General features: G+C 47.3%; 1 protein-coding gene across 2 annotated transcripts in view; it reads left to right on the top strand.

Annotated features, from left to right (window-relative positions):
* The window catches only part of EPHB2 (EPH receptor B2), a 138,672-nt gene extending 118,492 nt beyond the window's left edge, over nucleotides 1-20,180 (top strand). For both annotated transcript variants that reach the window (XM_069782283.1, XM_069782281.1), the window contains exons 13-16: nucleotides 496-645; nucleotides 4,660-4,853; nucleotides 5,559-5,714; nucleotides 8,691-20,180. In XM_069782283.1, the coding sequence (XP_069638384.1) occupies nucleotides 496-645; nucleotides 4,660-4,853; nucleotides 5,559-5,714; nucleotides 8,691-8,799 (609 nt within the window). In that variant the 3' untranslated portion in view covers nucleotides 8,800-20,180. The remainder of the gene's footprint in view (nucleotides 1-495; nucleotides 646-4,659; nucleotides 4,854-5,558; nucleotides 5,715-8,690) is intronic.
* The last annotated feature ends 230 nt before the right edge of the window (nucleotides 20,181-20,410 follow it).

Raw genomic sequence — 20,410 nt, 5'->3', positions numbered from 1 at the left:
ACCCTACTAGCACAATGGACGTTTTGTCATGCCAAAGATTGCTGTCGCAATAGGCAGGTGGAAGGAGCTGGACTTGTTTAGTATGATGAAGATGAGGCTGAGGGGACACCTCTAAGTGACCTGCAGTACTTGAAGGGCAGTTACGAAGAAGACAGAGCCAAACTCTTTGCAGTGGTACCAGATGATATAATAAGGGGCAATAGACAAAACGGTGGCTTGGGAGGTTCAAGGTGAGTAACAGGAAAAGCTTCTTCCCCAAGAGGGTGGTGCAGCCCTGGGACAGGTCACCAGACAAATGGGGGAATCATCATCCTTGAAGGTTTCCCAGACATGGCTAGACAAGCCACAGCCATCCTGATGTAGTGTTAGGGATAGTCCTGTGGTCCCTTCCGTCTAGGATTTTACCAGCATATTGGAGGCAAATATTTTGGACACTCATCTTTTTCAGTTCCTCTTGCTCTTTCTGTTACCGTCCTCTTTGGTTTTTTACTGCAGGGTGGGAAGATCCCAATACGGTGGACAGCACCTGAGGCAATTCAGTACCGAAAATTCACATCGGCCAGTGATGTGTGGAGCTACGGAATAGTCATGTGGGAGGTGATGTCGTATGGCGAGCGGCCTTACTGGGATATGACCAATCAAGATGTGAGTTGATAAGACACAAGGAGCAGAAACACTGAATTTGGGAGCATTGCAAGGCCAAAGCATGGCTACAGCTAGACCCAGCCTGTGGCATGTCTGGAGCCTTCTCTGTTGTGAGAGATGTGTCCAAGGTCAACACCTTTGGAAGAAGTAATGGGGATAACTTTGGCTTTTGTTCTGGTCCCATTGTACTGCTGTGGGACTGTAGGGACTGTACAACACCCACTGCAGTAGGACAGGGTTAATGTGAGCACCCTCAGTGGTGGTAGACAGATGCCCAGGAGGAAAAGGAGCAGGCGGGTGGAAAACAAAATGCTGCCACTGACCTGAGAGCCCCTGGAGCAGCAGGCAGATCTTCATCTGCAGGAGACCACAGGCATTTGGTGAAAGTCTGTTACAGAGTCATAGAATGGTTTGGGTTGGAAGGGACCTTTAAAGATCATCTAGTCCAACCCCCCTGCCATGATCAAGGACATCTTCTACTAGATGGTTATTAAATCTCGCATGGCAAGCTTGGACTGTGATGTGTAGGAAGCCAAGCAACTTGCATGCAGCTAGAAGCCAAAATCACAAGGTATTTCAGAACATGCTTAATTTTAAATACTTTATGACCCTTTAATTCAGGTGGAAGTTACGTGCACTCCTTGTTCCCTGGCACCCAGGCAGTTTCTCTGAGCCCTTGCCTCCACGCAAGGATGACCTGTAGCTGCAGTCGACACCTTCATCATAGCAATGCCATTCTCCCTGTTTCTCTTGACCTCATATCTGGGTGGTCAAACCCATTTGTCCGGTGGCAATGAGTGCCATGCAGACTGCTACACCTGCACGTGTGTGTGTCCAGAAGACCTGTTTGGTGTGGGGCTTCCAGGTCTCTTGTAACATTGTCTCTCTGAAGAGCTGCCCTTCTTCATGCGGTCTTCACCCATGAACCCTCAGGATCTAACACCAAGGTCCTGGGTCAACCCTTGGTGCACAGAAGGCCTGTCGTCCCCCTCTGCTGCAAGCCTGGATCTTGCAAACCTACATGTTACAGCATCTGCCTGGCTTCCAGCTTGTTTCAGAGCTGCCTCTGGGCAGTCCATTGGAAGCCTTCAGAGTGCCACCTTCATCTCCATCATCCTGTGGGCTCCTGAAAAAACACTGCCTTATAGGGACAGAGTGAGAGCTAAGCTCCCACCTGACTCCTGCAACTCCTCCCGCCCCAATGGCAAATCAGACCTTTTGCAAGTCAATATGACTCCATCCATGCCATGTCAGGTTTCTCCAGAGTGCGATGATTTCCTCCCTAGTGCCTGGTGGGGAATTTATTCAAGTAAGTGCCCAATGCCTGGAGCAGATACATGATATCTTAGCACCTTTGGCTGTTCAAGCCCTTGCCCCAGCCCCCGGCATATCAGAAAAGTCTTTGCATCAATTGTTTGAGCCAAAGGGAAGGGAGTTAGGGGTATGCCTTTCTCAGAAAGGACAATTCCCTTCCCGTTAGGGCTTCATTATTGCCTGCAGTTTCAAGCATTTCCTGCAGCCAGGTGTCAATGCCTTTCTCCCTGCCTCAGCATCCCTCTGTACGCATAGCCCTCTGCCACCCCCCTCCCTTGTCCTTGTCCCCTGGACCTCTTCCCTCAATGGTTCCTCCTGCCACAGCCCCTCTGCTGCGGCAGCACCGATTCAGCCGGCGGGGATGGCAGAGCTTGTGCTTCTCTCTTTGGCACAGCGTGCTGTGTGGCGCCTGTCCCCAGCCTCTTCTTCCCCTTCTTCTGCCGCAGGACATTGTGCCCCAGAAGCTATCACCACTTAATTGCAGCTGGTACTCCCTGCGAATGAGCATGTGGCAGATATTCACTGCAGATTAGCCTCCTGACCCCAGGGTGTGAGCGCCTGGGGAGGCTGGGGAGGGAGAGGAGACAGAGAGTGCAGCCTGTGCCCCCTCGCGGGATGCGTCTGATGGCAACAAGGCGGGCAGCTTGTCGGGAAACCATTCGTTCCATGCCGGAGACAAGCGCTTGATGCTTGCCTGATGACCCTCCCCAGCCTGCTCTCCCCGTGCTTCCTCTCCCCTCTGTCTGGGTTAGACCTGCCATCCAGAGAGCTGGGAGAGGGGACAGCTTGTACCTCTTGGGAGAATCCCTGAATGGGAGCCAAGAGCTGCACAAAGCACACCAGCGATGCCTCAGGTTGGACCTTCACAGGCTCAGTGGAGCACCATCATGTCCAGCTGGGGGGCAGAGGGGAGGGAGGACTCCTTCCATCTGGCACATTTTGGCAGCAGTAGTGCCAGCCCCCATCTGTCTCCGGTCAGCCTGCCCAGCACCTTGGCCATGCACATCAGTGTCTGGAGCACCCTCCCAATCCATTCCCTGCCTGAAGCCACAGTCTGTCTTAAACGCTGCCAGATGCCCCACCTCACACCCTGGACTGCTTGGCATGGATATGCCACCTACCCTCCCTTGGAACAGCAGCCTTCTACTGCCACAGCACCTCCAGTGTCTCCTCTCTACCAACCCTTCCCTGCTGCTCTCCCAGAACCAACTGCAGTATCCTCAATTTTCTGTATGTAGCCTTTCTGCTCAACAACGCATTCACCACGCTGCTGTATGGGTATGGCTAGTGCTTCCCCAGGAGGGTGGTACAACCCTGGCATAGCCCGTCAGGCAGACTTCTGTCCTTGGAAGTATGCAAGACATGGCTGGACAAAGCCATGGAAGCCTTGATCATACGGTAAGACTAGCCAGAGACATCGAGGTCCTTCCTTTGGATCCCTGAAGGAGGTTCTGTCAATCTCCCTCCCCTTTTTTATCATCCCTGTGGAGAGTTAGTCATTTTAAATTGCCACCCCTGATTTCAGTTACTGCAGTATCCTCAGTTCTGGTTTTTAGCCTCACTTCTGGTTTTTTGTTGCCACGCACAAGCCTGTTTCTACTGCCCAAGGCTCCTTCTGCTTGCCTTTTCAGTGCCCGTGCTGTGTGTATGACCACAGAATGCGTAAGGCCAAGAAGGTGGGAGAAGCCTGCCTGTCACATGCCTCTGTCAGAGGAACATATGCCCCTGGAAGAAGCTGTGCAGCTCCATCCTCCTTCATTACCCAGGAGGGGATGGAGGGCTACAGGTGCAGGGTGACAGGGAGATGGGATTCCCCTTGAAGAAGATCCTTTAGCCCTTGTGCACATGCTAATTCCCCTGAACGTTGCAAGGCCAGACATTTTCCCAGGTCCTGTGGTGCAGTAAGGAGAGACCAAACAGGCAGCAGCCAAAGCCTTCTTGCATTGGCCCACAGAGCTGCAGGGTGGCTTAGGCAAGGTGTGCTGCAACCCTTCTTTGCATGCTGTAGCAAAGTTCTCTTGTGTCTGGCTCTGCTGACCAAGGTTTTGGTCCTCCCCACTGTGTGCTTCAGTTTGCGTGTGCGCAGGTCTGTGGGGAGATCCAGCTCTTACTGCTGGCTCAGTGCACCCAGCCCTGTCCCATGGCACGACCCTGTCACCTGGAAGGGCTGGGTTCTTGGCAGGGGTAGAAAGCACCACTGGAGGAAGGAAAACACAGGCAGCTTTCCCTGTCTGTCACTCACACGCAGACCCTTCACTGGATGGAGATGTTCTTCTCCCAGTGAGCTGTTGTGTTCTGCTGTGTACCTGCCTGAAAACATGAACCCTTCTCTCTGACTCACCTTTCTCATGCCTGGAGCTGTGGGCTCACACATCCTTGTCAAGGTAGCGGGGATGCTGTCTTTCGCCAGATTAGGAAACTGGTGGACATGGCTCATCCATCACAAGTAGTCAGCAAGGCTGCATCTCAGCTAAGCAAGGCTGGCATCACCTCAGAGGACAACATGACATGCACAGGGCTGGGAGTTAGAGATTAGTGCATGGTGGTGCCAGAGGTGATAGGCAGCCATAAGTGCAGGCAGAGCAGCCCTGCTGCAGTATGACTGGCCATGCCAGTCACCCTCAGGATCCAAGAAAAGGAACATTATTAATTAAATAGGTTTTATTGCAACTGTATTGATCTCTTTTTCTCCTCTTGCAGGTGATAAATGCTATCGAGCAGGACTATCGGCTGCCACCACCTATGGATTGTCCAAATGCCCTGCACCAGCTAATGCTTGACTGTTGGCAGAAGGATCGAAACCACAGACCCAAATTTGGGCAAATTGTCAACACCTTAGATAAAATGATCCGAAATCCTAACAGCCTGAAAGCCATGGCACCTCTCTCCTCTGGGTATGTACCTGTCTTCCTCTTGTCCTTTGGCTTCTATTTGCAGATCTGCTGTCCTTTGTGTCCTGGTGGGAACCATCCTTGCATCTCTCTAGGCCTCCCTATTTTAGAGGCAGCTTGGCCTGTGTTGTTTGGCCCTTTATACGAAGGGTGTTAAAAGATGTCGCGGTCACTCTGGTCCCTCTTCTTGGACAGGTTAGACCTGGTGAACACAGGCAGTTCATTGAGTTGGACGGTGTACTCTGCACAGTTAGAGGAGCATCTTGGTTTCATGTACATGTGATTGCTGGATGGGTGAGGTTGCTTTGGTAGTCCAGTCTCATATGCAGTGGAGGCAAATAAAGCCTCCTCAGGCAGTATCATGTTTCCCTGGACTGGGTGGGGATACACCAACTTGTGGGAAGCACTAGCCCCATTATGAGAATGTACTTTCTCCCCTTGTGCAGCCAGGATTTTAGAGCTGCATTCCATCATCTTCGATGGCTCCTACCCGTTCTGTACAAACTGATCTAGAAAGACTTCTGTGATGCTCTGCACAATCCTCCTTCCCTCATTTGAGTAGAGTGCTTTCTGGGTGGTACTTCATAATACAGTGCGGTGCAGGCACTGTGAATGATGCTGGTCCAGGTCCTTCCAGCTGATGGAGGGTGCAGAAATACACATGCTTGCTGCTGTTTGTTCTGCTCATTCCCCATTTCTGTGTTGCAGGATGAACCTCCCCCTACTTGACCGCACAATCCCGGATTATACCAGCTTCAACACTGTGGATGAATGGCTGGATGCCATCAAGATGAGCCAGTACAAGGAGAGCTTTGCCAGTGCTGGCTTCACCACCTTTGACGTAGTATCTCAGATGACTGTAGAGTAAGTGCCCAGGCTTCTAGTCCCAAAGCACAAGGAGAAGTCTCAGTAGTTTAACAACAGTTGGTCATTATTGAATTAGTTTTTATTTTCACATGATGTAGTTTTATAGAATTTGTTGATTTGTGGACCCACTTCTAGTGTATTCAGTTTCTGCAGAACTACTCCATTCTGCAGGCTGTCTTGTCTCCAGACTGTGTGTCTGTCTGTCACTCTGAATCTGCAGAATGCATGTCCTCACTGCGAAAACAACCCCCCACAAGGGTCTCCAAAACCCCAGCATGGAACAAATGGAGATTTCAGGCCGGCACCAGGCAATTCTCCAGCCACTCAAGCACTTTTAGACTTCTCAGTCCTCTTGGATGTATGGTGTATTGGCAATGGAGACTAGCATGCTGCAAACAAATTTCTACCTAAGAAAGGCCTCTGAAAGTCCAGATGGTTTCAAGTTTGTTCTGAATTCTCCTGCATCACTATAAACATTCCTCAGTGGCAAAATCTTCACAAGTTCTTCAGAGAAAGCAGGCAGTTGAAATCCATTTGTGGTGGTTTTTGAAATCCCTTGGGCCTAGCTGGGGCTTTGATGCCTCTGGTGAAAGATTTGTGGTTGGTTGCAGTTAGCTTTAGAAACCCTGCCTAAGAAAGCACCAAGCATTAAAGCCATCTGTAAGTGCAACGACGTCTGGTTACCAGGAAGGTTTTTGGATTTGGTGCCTAATTCCAGACTTTAAATCTACCAATGTATCAGAATCTATTCACACAAACAGCCAAACTGACCTTTTCTGGCTTTTTGTTCTTATTTGCTGCCAGGAAATTCACATGGCAATTCTGACTATTTCAGTACATCTGTGGTACAACCCCAAGGCCCTGGGGATGATTCTGGCACACTGTAGGCTGTGTGCGTGCAACAGAAAGAGGGTCCATAAAATCTGAAGGATAGGAAAGAAGAACTTTGACCAAACTGGGACGTCACACCTGCACCACAACCCAACCCTGCCTAGGTTGTGCTATGTGCAAAATATATGTATAAGTGTACAGTTCTGCAGGCAGTCCAGCTAATGAAGTCTGTTTTTTCACAGACATGCTCAGTGTCCCTTAAATGCCACTTCTCCCAGTTCCTTACCATGTCTCTCACAATATCTTCCAAGTCCTCTCCAAGTGCCTTCATCACAATCACAAGGGTATCCTCAGCTCATGTCCCCATGAGTTTTGACAAACCTCCCTTCCACATTTCTCGCTTGCTTGGCTGGACATAATAATAGAGAGGACACTCCAAGTCCTTTTTCCTTGGGAAATAGTGCTGTGATATTACTTGAAACCACCTTCTAATGTTTGCTGGTCTTTGCAGAAGTAGATAATCATGTAAGTGGAGCTGAATCGCCATAAGACACTGTTTTCTTCAAATTTGGATAGCCAGCAAAGTGTAAATGTTTACTGAAGACTAATTCAGTTCACCAAATCCACATGGGTTCAACACTGACCTGCTTGAAAGGTTTCTCACTGGTTTGTCTGCAGTCTGGGCCACCTGGGCCACCAAATGATCTATGTCCAGGGCAGAAAGCTTAGGAAGCACAAGGCTGTGCAGGGCCACAGTCTTATTCTGGTTTACAGATGTGAGTGAAGACTTTGGTCCTTGTTCCCAATCAGAACAAAAGCAAAAGTCAAAGTGCCAAACTTCTCCAAGGAGGAAAATTCTCTAGCTCAGTGCATCTGGCTGGGGCAGAGGAGGGAATGGAAAGCCCTTGCAGCAAGAAAAGCAGTCACTGTGAAGGACACCATCCTGGCAGCCAGAGTTGTGTAGTGTGCTAGCAGGTTTCCAGTTGTTTTGCTGAGCAGGAGTCTGGGCGGCAGCAAAGCTGTGTCTTGGATGTTCACTCTCACACCGATCTCAGGGGGCATGGGCTGAAGCATGCTCCAGCGGTGGTCTCCAACCAGTTACCACCAGCCAGAATGCGTAAATCTGTGGCATAGCCCCACGCCCAGCTTTCCTTCTTTAGGCTCCTTTTGTTTGACCAAAGAGACAAGGTCTAAAGCAAGCTCTAAAGCAAATATACGGGCTCATGTGCCATTCGTGCTAGAGGATTTTTTTCCACTTTTCCTTGGAGCTCCTGTTTACCCTTCTTTGCCCATTGACTTCCACTCTAAAACAGGCAAAGGTTTTGCCACACTTCCTCTTAAAAGTCCATTCCTAACACTTAAGGAAGGAGAAAAGGCAACTGAGTCAGGTATGGGTAACATCTTACGAATGCTATCCGTTCCCTGATCAGAATTTGTGACTGAGATTTGTCCACCAAGAGAGAGATGAGTAGCAAATTCAGCTGGAGTGATCACAGATAGGACAATGCAGAGTCACACTTATGCTCTTGGCCTGACCTTTATTTTTCCCAGATGTCTAATATCTATAAAAAATAAAAGCAGTGCAAAAATTAGATTGCTGTGATTTAGCAAAGAGGACAAGTAGCAAAAGTTTATCACTTCATGGCCGCATCAGATCAAAGCAAAAGTAGCAAGAAGAGCCCTGCACAGGGGGAGTGAGATTCACACTGATGAGGGTGTAGCACGTCCCGTTCATATGTCTCCGGGGATGGAAAAAATGGGTTACTGTGTCACAGAATGAGAGAGAGAATCGAAACATGCAAAGAAAGAAACAAAGCAATGTAAGGGTAGAAAACCTAAGGCAAATTCACTTACAAAGCAGTGAGCAGAGCCTGTGGTATTTGGTTTCACACTCTCTGATGAGGTTCCAGTACTCTGGGGGTGCTGCAGATAGGTAGCAAATGCAAAGATTGGGAGGATAAGCCAGGAAGAGTCAAAGAGAAAGAGTAGAAGTTTCACCAGGTTTGCATGCATTGTTGCATTTATGGAATAAATCTATGGAGACTTCAGCTCCCTATGCACCACGCTCATATATGGGCTTGTTCTGCTGTGAGAAAATGTTTTCTGATACATATGCGGTGTTTGTTTCTTTTCCTCCCAAAGGGACATTCTGCGAGTTGGGGTCACTTTAGCAGGACACCAGAAGAAAATACTGAACAGTATCCAGGTGATGAGAGCACAGATGAACCAAATTCAGTCTGTGGAGGTTTGATAGCTACGTGTCCTCCTACTCCTCTTCCTTGAGGCCCTGCTCCCCTTTGCCCCTGTATGTCCAAGCTCCAGTTCTTGAGTGTTCTGCATGGACCAGAGACAGGCAGCTGCTCTGAGGATCATGGCAACAGGAAGAAACACCCTGTCATCAACAATGAGAAGTCGCCAAGAGCTTCTAGAATTTAAACAATGGAAAAAGGGAACAAAAAAAGACAGCTATTTTGAAAAAAAAAAAAAACAAACTATGAAATATTTTTAAATAATAATAAAGCAATTGCATTCTTGAAAAGGGCTCCAAGACCAATGGGAGTCTCCAAAGGAAGAGAAGAGAGCAGCTTCATCTGTTTCCTCTTGCACAAGGCTGCTGCAGCTGGGCCCACACACCTCTGGAGCAATGAGACTTTTTCAAGAAGATGAATGCAAAGAAAGGTCACGAGAAGCACTTCTCTTTCTCACATGGGATGGCGGCTCTGGGAATGTCCTGCAGCCAGCAGTCCTTCCCGAAAGCCCCTTTTAGCAAATCAAAGGGGGGAGAGAGCTGAAGCTCTCTGGTGCTGCAGAACCAAGTGCATCTCAGAAATTGATGGACTTCTTCAAAAGCTGAAGACTTTTTTTTTTTTAAAAACAAATAAACTGAGACTAGAAGAGGCTGTTTCCGACAAATGAGAAGGAATCTGTAACGCTTGGGGGGGTGGGGATGGGGAAAACCAATCCTTTTTACATCTCTTATTTTCTCTTGTCATGGAACAGTTTTGTGAGTGACAGTTTCCTAAGGGTCCGTCCATCCACCCTCCAATGGCATCATTGTCTCATACATATCATATGCACAAGACTTATAGTGATGTCCTCACTAGATGCCAATGATCTTTTCCCAGAAGACTTCCCAGATACAGTATGTAGTAGTTTTTGATTACAAATGCTGATGTGTACCTTTATTTTTCGGTTGTCATTGTTGGGAGATTTGTCCTTTTACCTTGTTTTGTTAACACCAGTTTGTGAGTTTGGGGTTGGAAATTTTTGGTTGGTTGGGGTTTTTTTTAATGAAAAAGAAATGACATCTCCAAGCATCATATCATTCAAGAACTTAAATCCCTTCCCTGTGGAAGGAAAAATTGCAGCTTATTGACAATATGCCAGGAAAAAAATTTTTTTATATGCACATTTCCTCCCGTTTGCTTGTTTGTTATTTTGCAATTTGTCATGGCCTGACAGATGTTTCTAACTGTTGGGTTTCCAGTTGTTTGCCAAGATGAAATGACCACCTGCTCAATTCAGGGTTGCTGGTGCAGGGGTGAGCAGCATCACAGAGGGTTTGTGGGTTTGGGGTTTTTTTTTGCAGGGGGGAGGGAAAGACAGGGAGGGTGGATGGATTGTGGGAGGGAATGATGACTCCACAGCTGGCTGTCAGAGCCCTTTGGAAATGTCTCACTGCTTAGAAAGGTGTCAGATTGGTGAATGGACCACAGAAAGGCAGGGTAAGCCCGGTCCTCTAAGAGGAGCTCATGGCACATGGTTTCTGGGAGTCTGAATTGTGTTAGCTGCCAGGTTGTGGATGGTTCACTACAGTAGCCAAACTCTGCAGATGTGCTCTGTGCCCTTCGGGGACCCAGTCCCTTTGTTAGACGATGAGCTGGGGGCTCTGAGGCAGCTTCGCTCTCAGCCAGTCGCCTCAAGGAGAGCAAAGGCAAAAACTCTGATCTGGTAACCCAGGTCTCTGGAGGCAAAATGCTGTGGTTGGAGCTGAATGGTCAATCAGTGGATTTATAAATAACTGAAATAAATACTTTAGTTGCTGACCAGGTCTTTGGTATGTGTAAATACCACCAAGCAAGTGCAGGGATGTACAAATGAGCTTGTTCGCCCTGTTCAGCACCACCTTGTATCCTTTTAAACATGCCTACCACCACCCACCTTCCTCTGGCCCTATGTGGCATGTTTCCACACATCTCGTGGCCATGGCCAGCATAACTTGTGTTTACAAGCCCTTGTCTGCCATTTCTATGTCATCCTCCACTCATTTTCAGCAGCATGGGTTGTTGAAGGCATGTTCATTGGGAGCTGGTTTGCTGTACTTTCCGGGAGCTGAACCCAAGAGGAAGTGTGTCTGCCATGGATGAAAATCCCAAGCTGTCTAGGCCTCTGTGGCCAGACATCATCTCCCTAGACTGCTTGTAAAATATGAGGCCATTCATAAAATTCTTAGCATTTTCCACTTTTAGACCAGATCTGACAACGAAGCACTTAGGAGTGGCAGCAGACCATTCCCTACAAGTGAGAGTTACTTCTCTGCTTAGCTCTTGCACTGTCCCAAAGTTTGGTGCACAGCTTCAGCACCAGGGGCCTTCACTGGAGGAATTTTCCCTCCAGCCCTTATTCATCTGAAATCTCTAGCGCAGGATTGCCTTTTCATTTGTATACAGTACTTCCCTGGTCTTGCATCCGAAAGTGCATCTGTAGTCGTGTGAACATCAGTAGCGGGTGTGTGCTGGGTACACAGGGAGTACCCAGTGTATTCTACAGGGAGTATGCTGCGCTCAGTGTCCACAGTGCATCCCTTCTGACAGCAATGCCATTGCCCTGCATCTCTTTCAGATGGCAGAATATGATGGAGAGAGAGTGATGGATGAGTGGACTATAGGCATGCTGTATGCACGTGGTGCCTGGGCATAATCAGCTGTCTGTCCTATATCCAGTCTGTTTTCGCCTGTGTATCTAGTGGAGGGATGCTTTTAATGCCTTTGCATTTAAAAAGCACTGCTCCTGATCAGGAAGTGGACTCAACTTTTAAAGACCAGCATGCAAAAATCGATGGTGTCAACTAAACCACACAAAGTGCTTGCAGAGGGCACACAGAGAAACAAGAAGCTTCTTGGTGCACCCTGTCCTGTAGAAGTGTGGAGCAGCAGTGAGAACTGCTCACATGGTGTGTCTCCATCTCACATTGTAGCTGCTGTATTTTAACAAGGAACAGTTGTCAGTCTTTCCCAAAGGCATGTCTGAAGCTATTTGGTGGCAGTCCAGGGTGAGGGAAGCATGATGCTGTGCCAGTTTGTCTAGCCACAGCCATCCGGCTACTTTATGTACAAGGGAGCTTTGCAAGGAGAGCTGTCTGTCTAGAAAACTCACCAGCAAATTCCTGTGGGGCAGCCATGTGGAAGGAGCACATGATGCCCTTCAGTTGTCCTTCCCAGACAATTCTTGACTGTTCTCTACCATCCCTTACATTCCTGCAGACACTAAGGAGGAGCAATGGCCGGGCAGCATCCCTTCAGAGCCAGTCATTATTAGACAGGACTTGGAAGGGCACTTCAGGTCTTCTTCATTTGGAGACATTTTGTCTTAATGCACTGAATCTCCTCACTGGCTAGCATATACACATCTACCTACCAGACCCAACCCACTGTGAAGGATGGGACCATACCAAGCTCAGTGCCGCAACTCACCAAAGCCGTGGCAGCTGTCTGCAGGACAGAGAAAGCACATCCTTGTCTCTTCTTCTGACCAAAAATCATATGGTGTTGGTACTAAAAGTAACACATTCCCATCTGTTTATACCAGGCATCGCTGTGACATCTGTCTGTATTTGACTGTGTAGGACTAATGGAGAACTGGACCTAAAATAGAAATGAACCATCAAACACTGCAATTTTCTGCATCCCTCCAGCTCTCCTGGGAGCACGAGGAACCAAGTTCCTGTAAAGTACTTTGGTTGTAAATGCTTCTGGAGCGTGCTCCAGTGGAGGGCAGAGTCAGTGAAGTGACTTTAACATATTTATTTCATGGGTATCAAATGTACTGCTATGAAATATGAGTCTAATGGCAAAATTCAACTTCACGGGGAGAACATGTAACAAGGGGAAAAGGCACTTGCTAACATTGACACTGTGAAATCCTGTTGTGCATGTGCATGTGTATGTGTGCATGTGTGAATACTTAAGAAAAATTTTGACAATGAGATTTTCAGGCAGCTTGTTGCAATTTTCACATTTCCCCTCCACCTTTCAAGCTACCTCCCAGACCTACCCTTCTCCTCCTCTGTTTCCCACTGCCATCTGCTGTTGAGGGTCACCCGTGCCTGGCGAAAGCAGCCGGTAGGAGAGGTGAGCAGGATGCTAGGTTGAAAACACTAAGTTGGTTGGCCAGTGATAAGGTCGAATCATGCAGATCATCATGGGGCAGAGTGGAGAAAGCAAAATGTATGTGGATAGTAAAAAGTTAAAATACATTTAGTGGGTCATTTTCAACTGTTGCTACCAGCCCTTTACCTGGAATTAACAGCACAGGGGTGTGCCAGGCAAAAGGAAAGACAAACTTGTAAGATAGAGCATTGCCATGAGGAATCAGTTGCCCTTGCCGGCTGTGGGGACACAGAAACAGGGCACTATGAACTGCACTTCCCTTCCCAAATTATCTTCCCCCCTCCCCAGTAAAATCTCAGAACTACCTTTCATAAACTTAAGGGAGATTTGTGGTTTGCAGCAACTGAGGAGCTGCTTGCTACAGTCTGGCTTCTCCTCTCCATAGTGTCCTCACTACTGAGCAGTAATCCATGTACAGGGCTTCCATGTAATCTGGGTAAATGTGGCTGTCACGGGGTTTACTGGTTATGCAGTATTAATTTAGTATTATAATTCAAATGTAATTCAAATGCAGTTTTATCCCCCAGCACCATGCTAGTCATTATATAGTGGAGTCATCTTGTTAGCATCGTTGACCAGTATGCACCAGCGTTAGCAAGAAGAGAACTATGTGCATATAAAATGGTACCCCGTGCAAGGCTGGGGAGAAAGCAGTGCTACATCTTCATGTAGCTCTGGCTTGGAAGATCTGCCATAAAGGGACTGTTGGCCAGCCACAATAGCAGGATTGTGCTCTCCACTGGCTGCTTAAGCACTATCCAGTTGCCTCCTGGTCTGGCATTTCATGAGCAAAGGAGAGAGTATGTTTCATCAGTATTAGGTGCTGGCTATACTAATAATTCTTTTCCCACACCCATTGAAGTTGTTCTTTGAATTGGTGTTAAAGGAAAGGTTCTCTCCCAGTAATCATCACACAGGCTGCAGATTAGCAGTGGCCTGTAGAGAAAACCTCTTGGTGGGTTTGAGCAGTTGAGAAAAACTTCTTGTTATATTTTCCAGGCTGATTTATATGAAACCTGGAGTCAGGGCTTGAACTCTGCTGCATCATTAACAGTTGTATCCTCTGATGATATAATAAATCTGTGGCTGCCTTGGATGTATGAATCCAGAGTGTCTGGAATTACCACTGTTGTCTCGTTTGTTTTAGTGGAGTCTATTTTTTTAATGTATTTCATCTTCCTGTGTGTCTAATTCAAGACTGATTTAATGTAGGTCTTTCTCCATCTTCAAAAATTTTACATACTTGCAAGTTCTTCACTTACAGGATTTAGCATTTCCTCCTTCAAAGTTATATGAACAACTGATGTAGTACCAACTTCATTTTTATATTCTGCTGGCAGTTATCCAATGTCATTAAAGGCATGCTAAAAATTATCTTCTTTGCTGTGTTCCCCTCCTTTTACGCTGCAATCTTTTAGTGAACTGGTGTTTGACATGCTTTCAGCTCTAGGACTAATAGTCCTTTATATCGATCAATTAAGCCAAATGACATGTTGTCAGAGTTGCATGATCTGAGCTGTACCTGCTTGCAGTCAATACAACCACATTCTGTCCTGGAGCTCTAGTTTGTGACTTGAGCCCTGGTCCCATCTGCTTGTTGTGTTGGTTCCACCATGTTCACAGTTCAATGCAGTTCTGCCACTGGCTGTCTCACGAGCAATGGCCACCAAAAAATTCTCTTCTGTATTGCTGATTTCATCTTGTCATTGCTGAGAGCTGCTAGAATCCTCCTACTATGCAGAATATACTTTTTTTTTTTATCTTCAGTCAAATTTGACCTTGTCTTTAGACTTCTCTAGGATGACTTTGCTTCTTGTAGCTACTGAGCCCTTCCCAAAGATAGGACACAACTTTGGTCTGTGTTTGCTTCCATATGTGTTACAATTTTCCATAGTTCTCCTAGAAAACCCCCTGCACTCTACAAATATTTCCTAGAATTCACCTTATTGCTCTCCGTCTGTTATTCCTGCCAACTTGGCTGACAAATGTTATCTGCAGAAGTTTGGGACTGGAAGTGAGAAGTCCTCTCTCCCCACAAATCTTTGTCTTAATCTGCATTCTCAGCTGTCTTAAAATTGATTCAGCAGTTTCGCTCTCTTTTTTTTTCTTCAGTTTTGCAAGAAATTTCTCTGCAGTCCTGTGCTTAGTAGGAGTGCAGCAGCAGTCCCATTTCTGTAGCACTGTATGATCACTGACTTGCTCACTCCAACCACAGACTGTTAGATATTCATAGTGCCCCTGACTGCCATTCCTGCAAACAAGCCACAAGATTTGACCTTGTGTGCCTCTTTTTTTTTCAGGAACTCTGTTTTGCCTTCATGAAAAAAGAACAACAAGTGTTTGGTTGACCCTTTTCCAGTTTTTTCATTCCGATAAATTTCAGGAATTTTTCAGTTGCCTCAACTGTAGCTTCTACTTCTACCTCTAAGGTTGGTCTTCAGTTCCTGGACCGATGTCATGCTGTATCCTTTGATGATTTCTACTAAGTCTAGGAGGAAAGGATTAAACTTTGTCAAGTCTTTAATAGCCAAACAGCTATGCTAGCAAAAACTAACAGAAAACATTCAGGGAGGACTAGGGGGAAGCATGTTATTCTAACCTGAGATTTAAGCTGACAGTCAAATCACCCCTTTTCCCAAATTGCCTTTCTTCTGCACTTCCAGCTCACTGACTCCAGTTTGTGGTGAGTGAGCTGGTCTGTGCATCTGGGAGATGGAGGTTGACAAAAGCACCAGACCCCACCTGAACAGTGCCTCTCAGGCATTGTGGACACCAGCCTGAGACAGATGGTGTGGCAAATCCACATCCTTGCTTGGCCTTTGCTAGTGGAGAATAAATGTGAAGTCTCTGATTGCTAACAAATATTAGCATTCAGTAGCCTTCACACAAGAATGTTGTTATGAGCCAGTAAATCTCTGATGTGCTGGCTTCTCAAGTGCTGGCGACACTTTTGTTCTTCTCAACTCAAAAGGGATACATGGAAACTAAGAAATATCCAGATATGGGCCTCAGGAACAGCCAGAGGTCTTTGGGAGGTATAAAAGATAAATAGATTTTGATTCTTGTTCTGGCAGAGGTAAACCATGATGATAAAAAATCTCATGCCATTAAATCAGGAAAGATGCGAGTAAGGTGAATAAACAGCAGTCACTATTTCTCACAATAAAAGCACTAAGGCAGGTGAAGCAGAATATTCTTTGGCACAAAGCACAATGATTGAAGGGTGGAACTCTGCTGGAGCACATTGGTACCAAGCATTGGATGGATTCAAAAGATGACTGGACAAATTTGTGGAGGAATAATCTCCTCAACACAAAAATACCTCTTCCAGTTTTTCTGGGTCACAGATGCCTGGGGGCATGGGGTGTGTAACAGCATTCTTACAGCACTTCTTTTATACTCTCATATTCTTGGGACTGACACATTTTAAACCTCTTAAAAGCCCAAAGTCTCTATCAGGCATCATTGATTTTCCATTCTTCACTCTTGCTGGTGAAGGATTTCTCTGTGGAACCAAAGGGCTTCCCATGTCAGAGGAAACCGCGTGCTTCCTCCTCCCAATTCCTTGTGGAACCAAAGGGCTTCCCATGTCAGAGGAAACCACGTGCTTCCTCCTCCCAATTCCTTGTGTAGCGCAATGCATCCCTGGGACTCAGAGCTGCAATGTGTCATCAGTGCCTCAAACAGCAGAAGGGAGACTGTCTTGATGGTGCATCATGCTCTGGATGTGGAAGCTTTTATGGAAGCATCCTCACCTGAAACCTTCTTTTACGTTTCAGAGAACCTTATGCACAGAGGGGGATCCTGGCGTAAGGAGAGGTCCCTTTCCTTCTTTCCTTCCTCTGCTATGGCTTGGTTTCTGACAGTGAGACTGTTGCCCCTCTGCACTGGAGGTTGGCTGTTGCTGCTGGTTGCTTGGGTATCTAACCAAGAGTCCAGATGGACCCACAAGAACTGCCTCAAGGATGAAAATGCAGGAAAGGAGCCTGGGACAAGCTCCTAAAACAGGCAAACAGGTCTCGGTGCAATGGAGTGATTCAAGGCTGGGCTGGGTGCATGCAGTGAAATCCCAGAGGCACCCCAGAGCAGACATTGAGTGCTGGGGGCTCCAGGACAAGATACAGACAGGTATTAAGTGCAAGGTTCAGTTGTGAGTGCTGGCCCAGCTCTGAAGATGAACTTTCTCTTTATGTCCTGGGGACAATTTAGATTTGGACAAAAACCCCCTTCTGTTGCTTAGGCTACCTTGATGGCATAAGTGAAAAGCTATTTGACATGGGCAGTGATCCATTTCCCTCTGCAGAGCAGCCCAGGAATGTGGGAGAAGGGCCTGTCTGGAGCAGAAGGGGTCCTTGACTATGTAGTCCTGGGCCCCTGCAGAGCCTTGTATGCTGTAGGAGACCAGGGAAGGGACACAGTGTTTGGTGTACTGCTTCTTGCTTGGCCCCCTCTGGGCTCTCCTCTCCGGTAGGGACTGGAAGGGAGATGACAAGTGTATTTCTAGCTGATGATTTAATAAACTCTCTGATGTTTCTGGTTTTTTCCTCTGAAAATCCCAGCTCCTGTGTTTTTGACCCCAGGAGCACTCGGGACATATGTCAATCACAGCTTTTATTGTAGGACAGCCCAACCCTCATATGAGGAATCCAGGTTGCAGGGCTATGGGTTTCATGTTGGCCAGCCCACCTTCTAGTGACCACTGTATCTGGTCCCACCATAACTGAGCACCTCACAGTCAGTAAACCACATGTCCTAGGGGCAAGCCAAGGCTTTCCACAGGACTGAGGTACAGAGAAATGCAGACTGACAGCCACAAAGAAGTCAGGGTACAATTCCTGTTTAAACAGCTGAGTTCAAATTGCAGCAGTTCCCAAAAGACTGCGGTGCTTCTGGAGTAAGGACTAGCTCAGGGTCACACAGTCAAGTTGTGGCTACGTCCCTCAGGCCAGTAGAAGCACTGACCATCTTGCCTTTAAGCTCCAGAGTTTTCTTCCAAGCTGCTCAACAGTGGAAGGAAGTGAGACACCCCAGCTTATCCTACCCAGGATCAGCCATGTGCAGAGTGGACAGACAATTCTGGTCACCCCTGTCCCGTCAAACAGTGAGAAGATCTGGGCAGCAAAAAACCTGGTTTGAACAGGGGTGGAAGGAAAGACTGCCTGGAGGGTGAGGGAGTTGGAGAGACTAAACGTGAGTTTGGGCTCTCAAACAACTGCAGTTTGTGGATGCCCTGACACGTGCCCCTTCTGCAAGGAGAGCAATGCCTGGTGCACACATCTCCAGTGTGCCAGGCTGTGGTCCTTCTCCTAGGTCATCCAGATTCTTCTGCTGAGGTCCTGGCTTCACTTTTCCCCTCTTAATAATGGCCCTCCTGAACCAAGACCACACATCACAGCACAGCCCTTGCTGTCCTGCTGCAGCTGGAGGGGGAGAAATCAGGGATAGGTGGTTTGCATCTGTTCCTTCACTTATGGATCCAAGCATAGACCCCTGCATTGGGGGGCATTCTGTTGGATGCCCTCCTCCAGTGTCTTCTCCATCCACTTTTCAGCCTGTGACCCTTGCATCCTTTTCTTTTGTATTGCTTGCCCTCCATCATCAACTGTCTGTTCTCTGCATTGTTTCTTTGCCTTCTGTCCCTTCCTCAGTATAGGAGGGCAGGATGGTTTGTTTAGGTTTGGGCCATCACCAAGGATTCCCTTCCTTGGAGCTTGCTGAGCATGTCTCTGCAGGGAACCTGGTTTTAGCTATATTTCTTCCCATGAAAAAATCCCCCCTCTGCCTATCTGTCTTCCTCCCTTTCCTCCCTGGAAACACCAGCCACCTCGCATCCCAGATCTTCCTGGATAAAGAAGTAGAAAGTTGTATGAAACTGGGACAGGTGTGGCAGGATCCTTAGTCAATGTTCCCATGGGATAGTTCAGGGAAAAGGGTCCAACCCTGCCTCTTACCCACAGGTAAATGAGCACGCCCATCAGTCTCAGGACACGATTTCTATTCCCAGGTCTGCTTTGGAAAGGCTTTGCTGCCCTTGTGTCACTCCCTGCCATGCCATCTGTTTTGGATGGACTTTGAAGTCAGTCTACCCAGGGCATGCTTTGAGGCTCCATTTTAAGTTTTGTGGGAGTGTTCAAGGGGTTGAAGCCAGAGCCAAGCGGTAGCAGTTCCTGCTGGAGAAATGAGCGTGGTGCTTCAAAGCACTGCCCCAAGGAAAGCCGTGATCCCCACTCACTTAGCCAAGCCATGGTCTGAGAGGTGGTGGGGTGCAGGACACAGGTGAGTTGCAACTAGGAGCTCGAAGACCTTCATTCAGGGTGAGCTGGGCACAGATAGTCAAACTGCCCTCTGCAGCCCCAGATGCCATATATCAATGGGCTTTGGAGGAACTGAAGAGCCAACATAGCTGTCCATGTTTCCATTTTAAAGAAGTCCTTGCAGGGAGGATCTTTTCCTAGCTTGGAGACTAATGCCCAGGTCAGCAATGCAAGGGAGAAAGCAAGAAGGTCCTGGGGGAAGGAAGCCTTATGCTGAGGTCTGAAAGGTGAGATGGGGAGGTAGCAGTAATGTAGCAGGGTGATTGAGCACTGTGGCAACAAATCCTCTTGCCTGTCAGGGTGTTGGATTACTGTGGTTTGCTCCTATGGCTCCTCCAATGTGACAAGGGGTGAAGCTGTCAGCTTTCACTGGAAGATTTGTGGAGGAGCTGCCTATGTCATTGGGAAGGTTTGTAGGGAGAGGAGATTTTGCTGGGCTCTGGCCTCGTTGTCACGGCTTTGGAAGGAGCTGGCAGTATAGGCTGGGGAAATTCTGTGTATCCTTCAACTGCCCAAAGTCAAGTGTGTCTAGTCAATGCTACATCTTGTCATCCCCCTACCACTAGTCCAAGGATACATCAGCTGGGCTCCAGGGGCATCCCCAACCCTGGTTTCCTACTCTTCGTCATCCTGTATGTTGGCTGTGGCCCTGTGGACAATGTAATGCTTTTCATGACAGTATTTGTATTTTTTTAATTGTGAATGGGGAGATAGTGTGCAGGTCCTTGTTACACAGGGATGTGTCTTCCATTCAGACCAGGGCTTCCCCTGGCTTTGTCAGATGTCTTTCGATGTTACTGAGAAAAATAAAGAAAGAAATAAATCAGATGTATTTATAAAGGAAACAGAAACCTGCTGCTCCAATGCCTTTGTAGGAGTATTTTTAACAAAACATTTTTTCAAAATAAATGTGAATTGTAAAGTTTGAAGCATTTGCTTGTGGCTTTCTTTTCTAGGTGCTTTGTCCAACTTTTGCCCTTCCCAATAATCCTGCTCAGGTGTAAATATTATGGTAGACAAACATGAGGGATATTGATCTCTTAGAGAGAAGAAAACCTGCCCAGAACTTGTTTAGTGCCTGGGAAATGACTTGAAGATAAACAGATATCACTGTTACCCTGCTTAAACCATTTAGTCTGAATAATTAATTGACAAATGT

The sequence above is a fragment of the Haliaeetus albicilla genome, chromosome 4, assembly GCF_947461875.1.
Source record: "Haliaeetus albicilla chromosome 4, bHalAlb1.1, whole genome shotgun sequence".
In the NCBI taxonomy this organism is placed as follows: domain Eukaryota; kingdom Metazoa; phylum Chordata; class Aves; order Accipitriformes; family Accipitridae; genus Haliaeetus; species Haliaeetus albicilla.
Note: the sequence above shows the minus strand (reverse complement) of the source record. Positions and strands in the feature narration are given on the sequence as shown.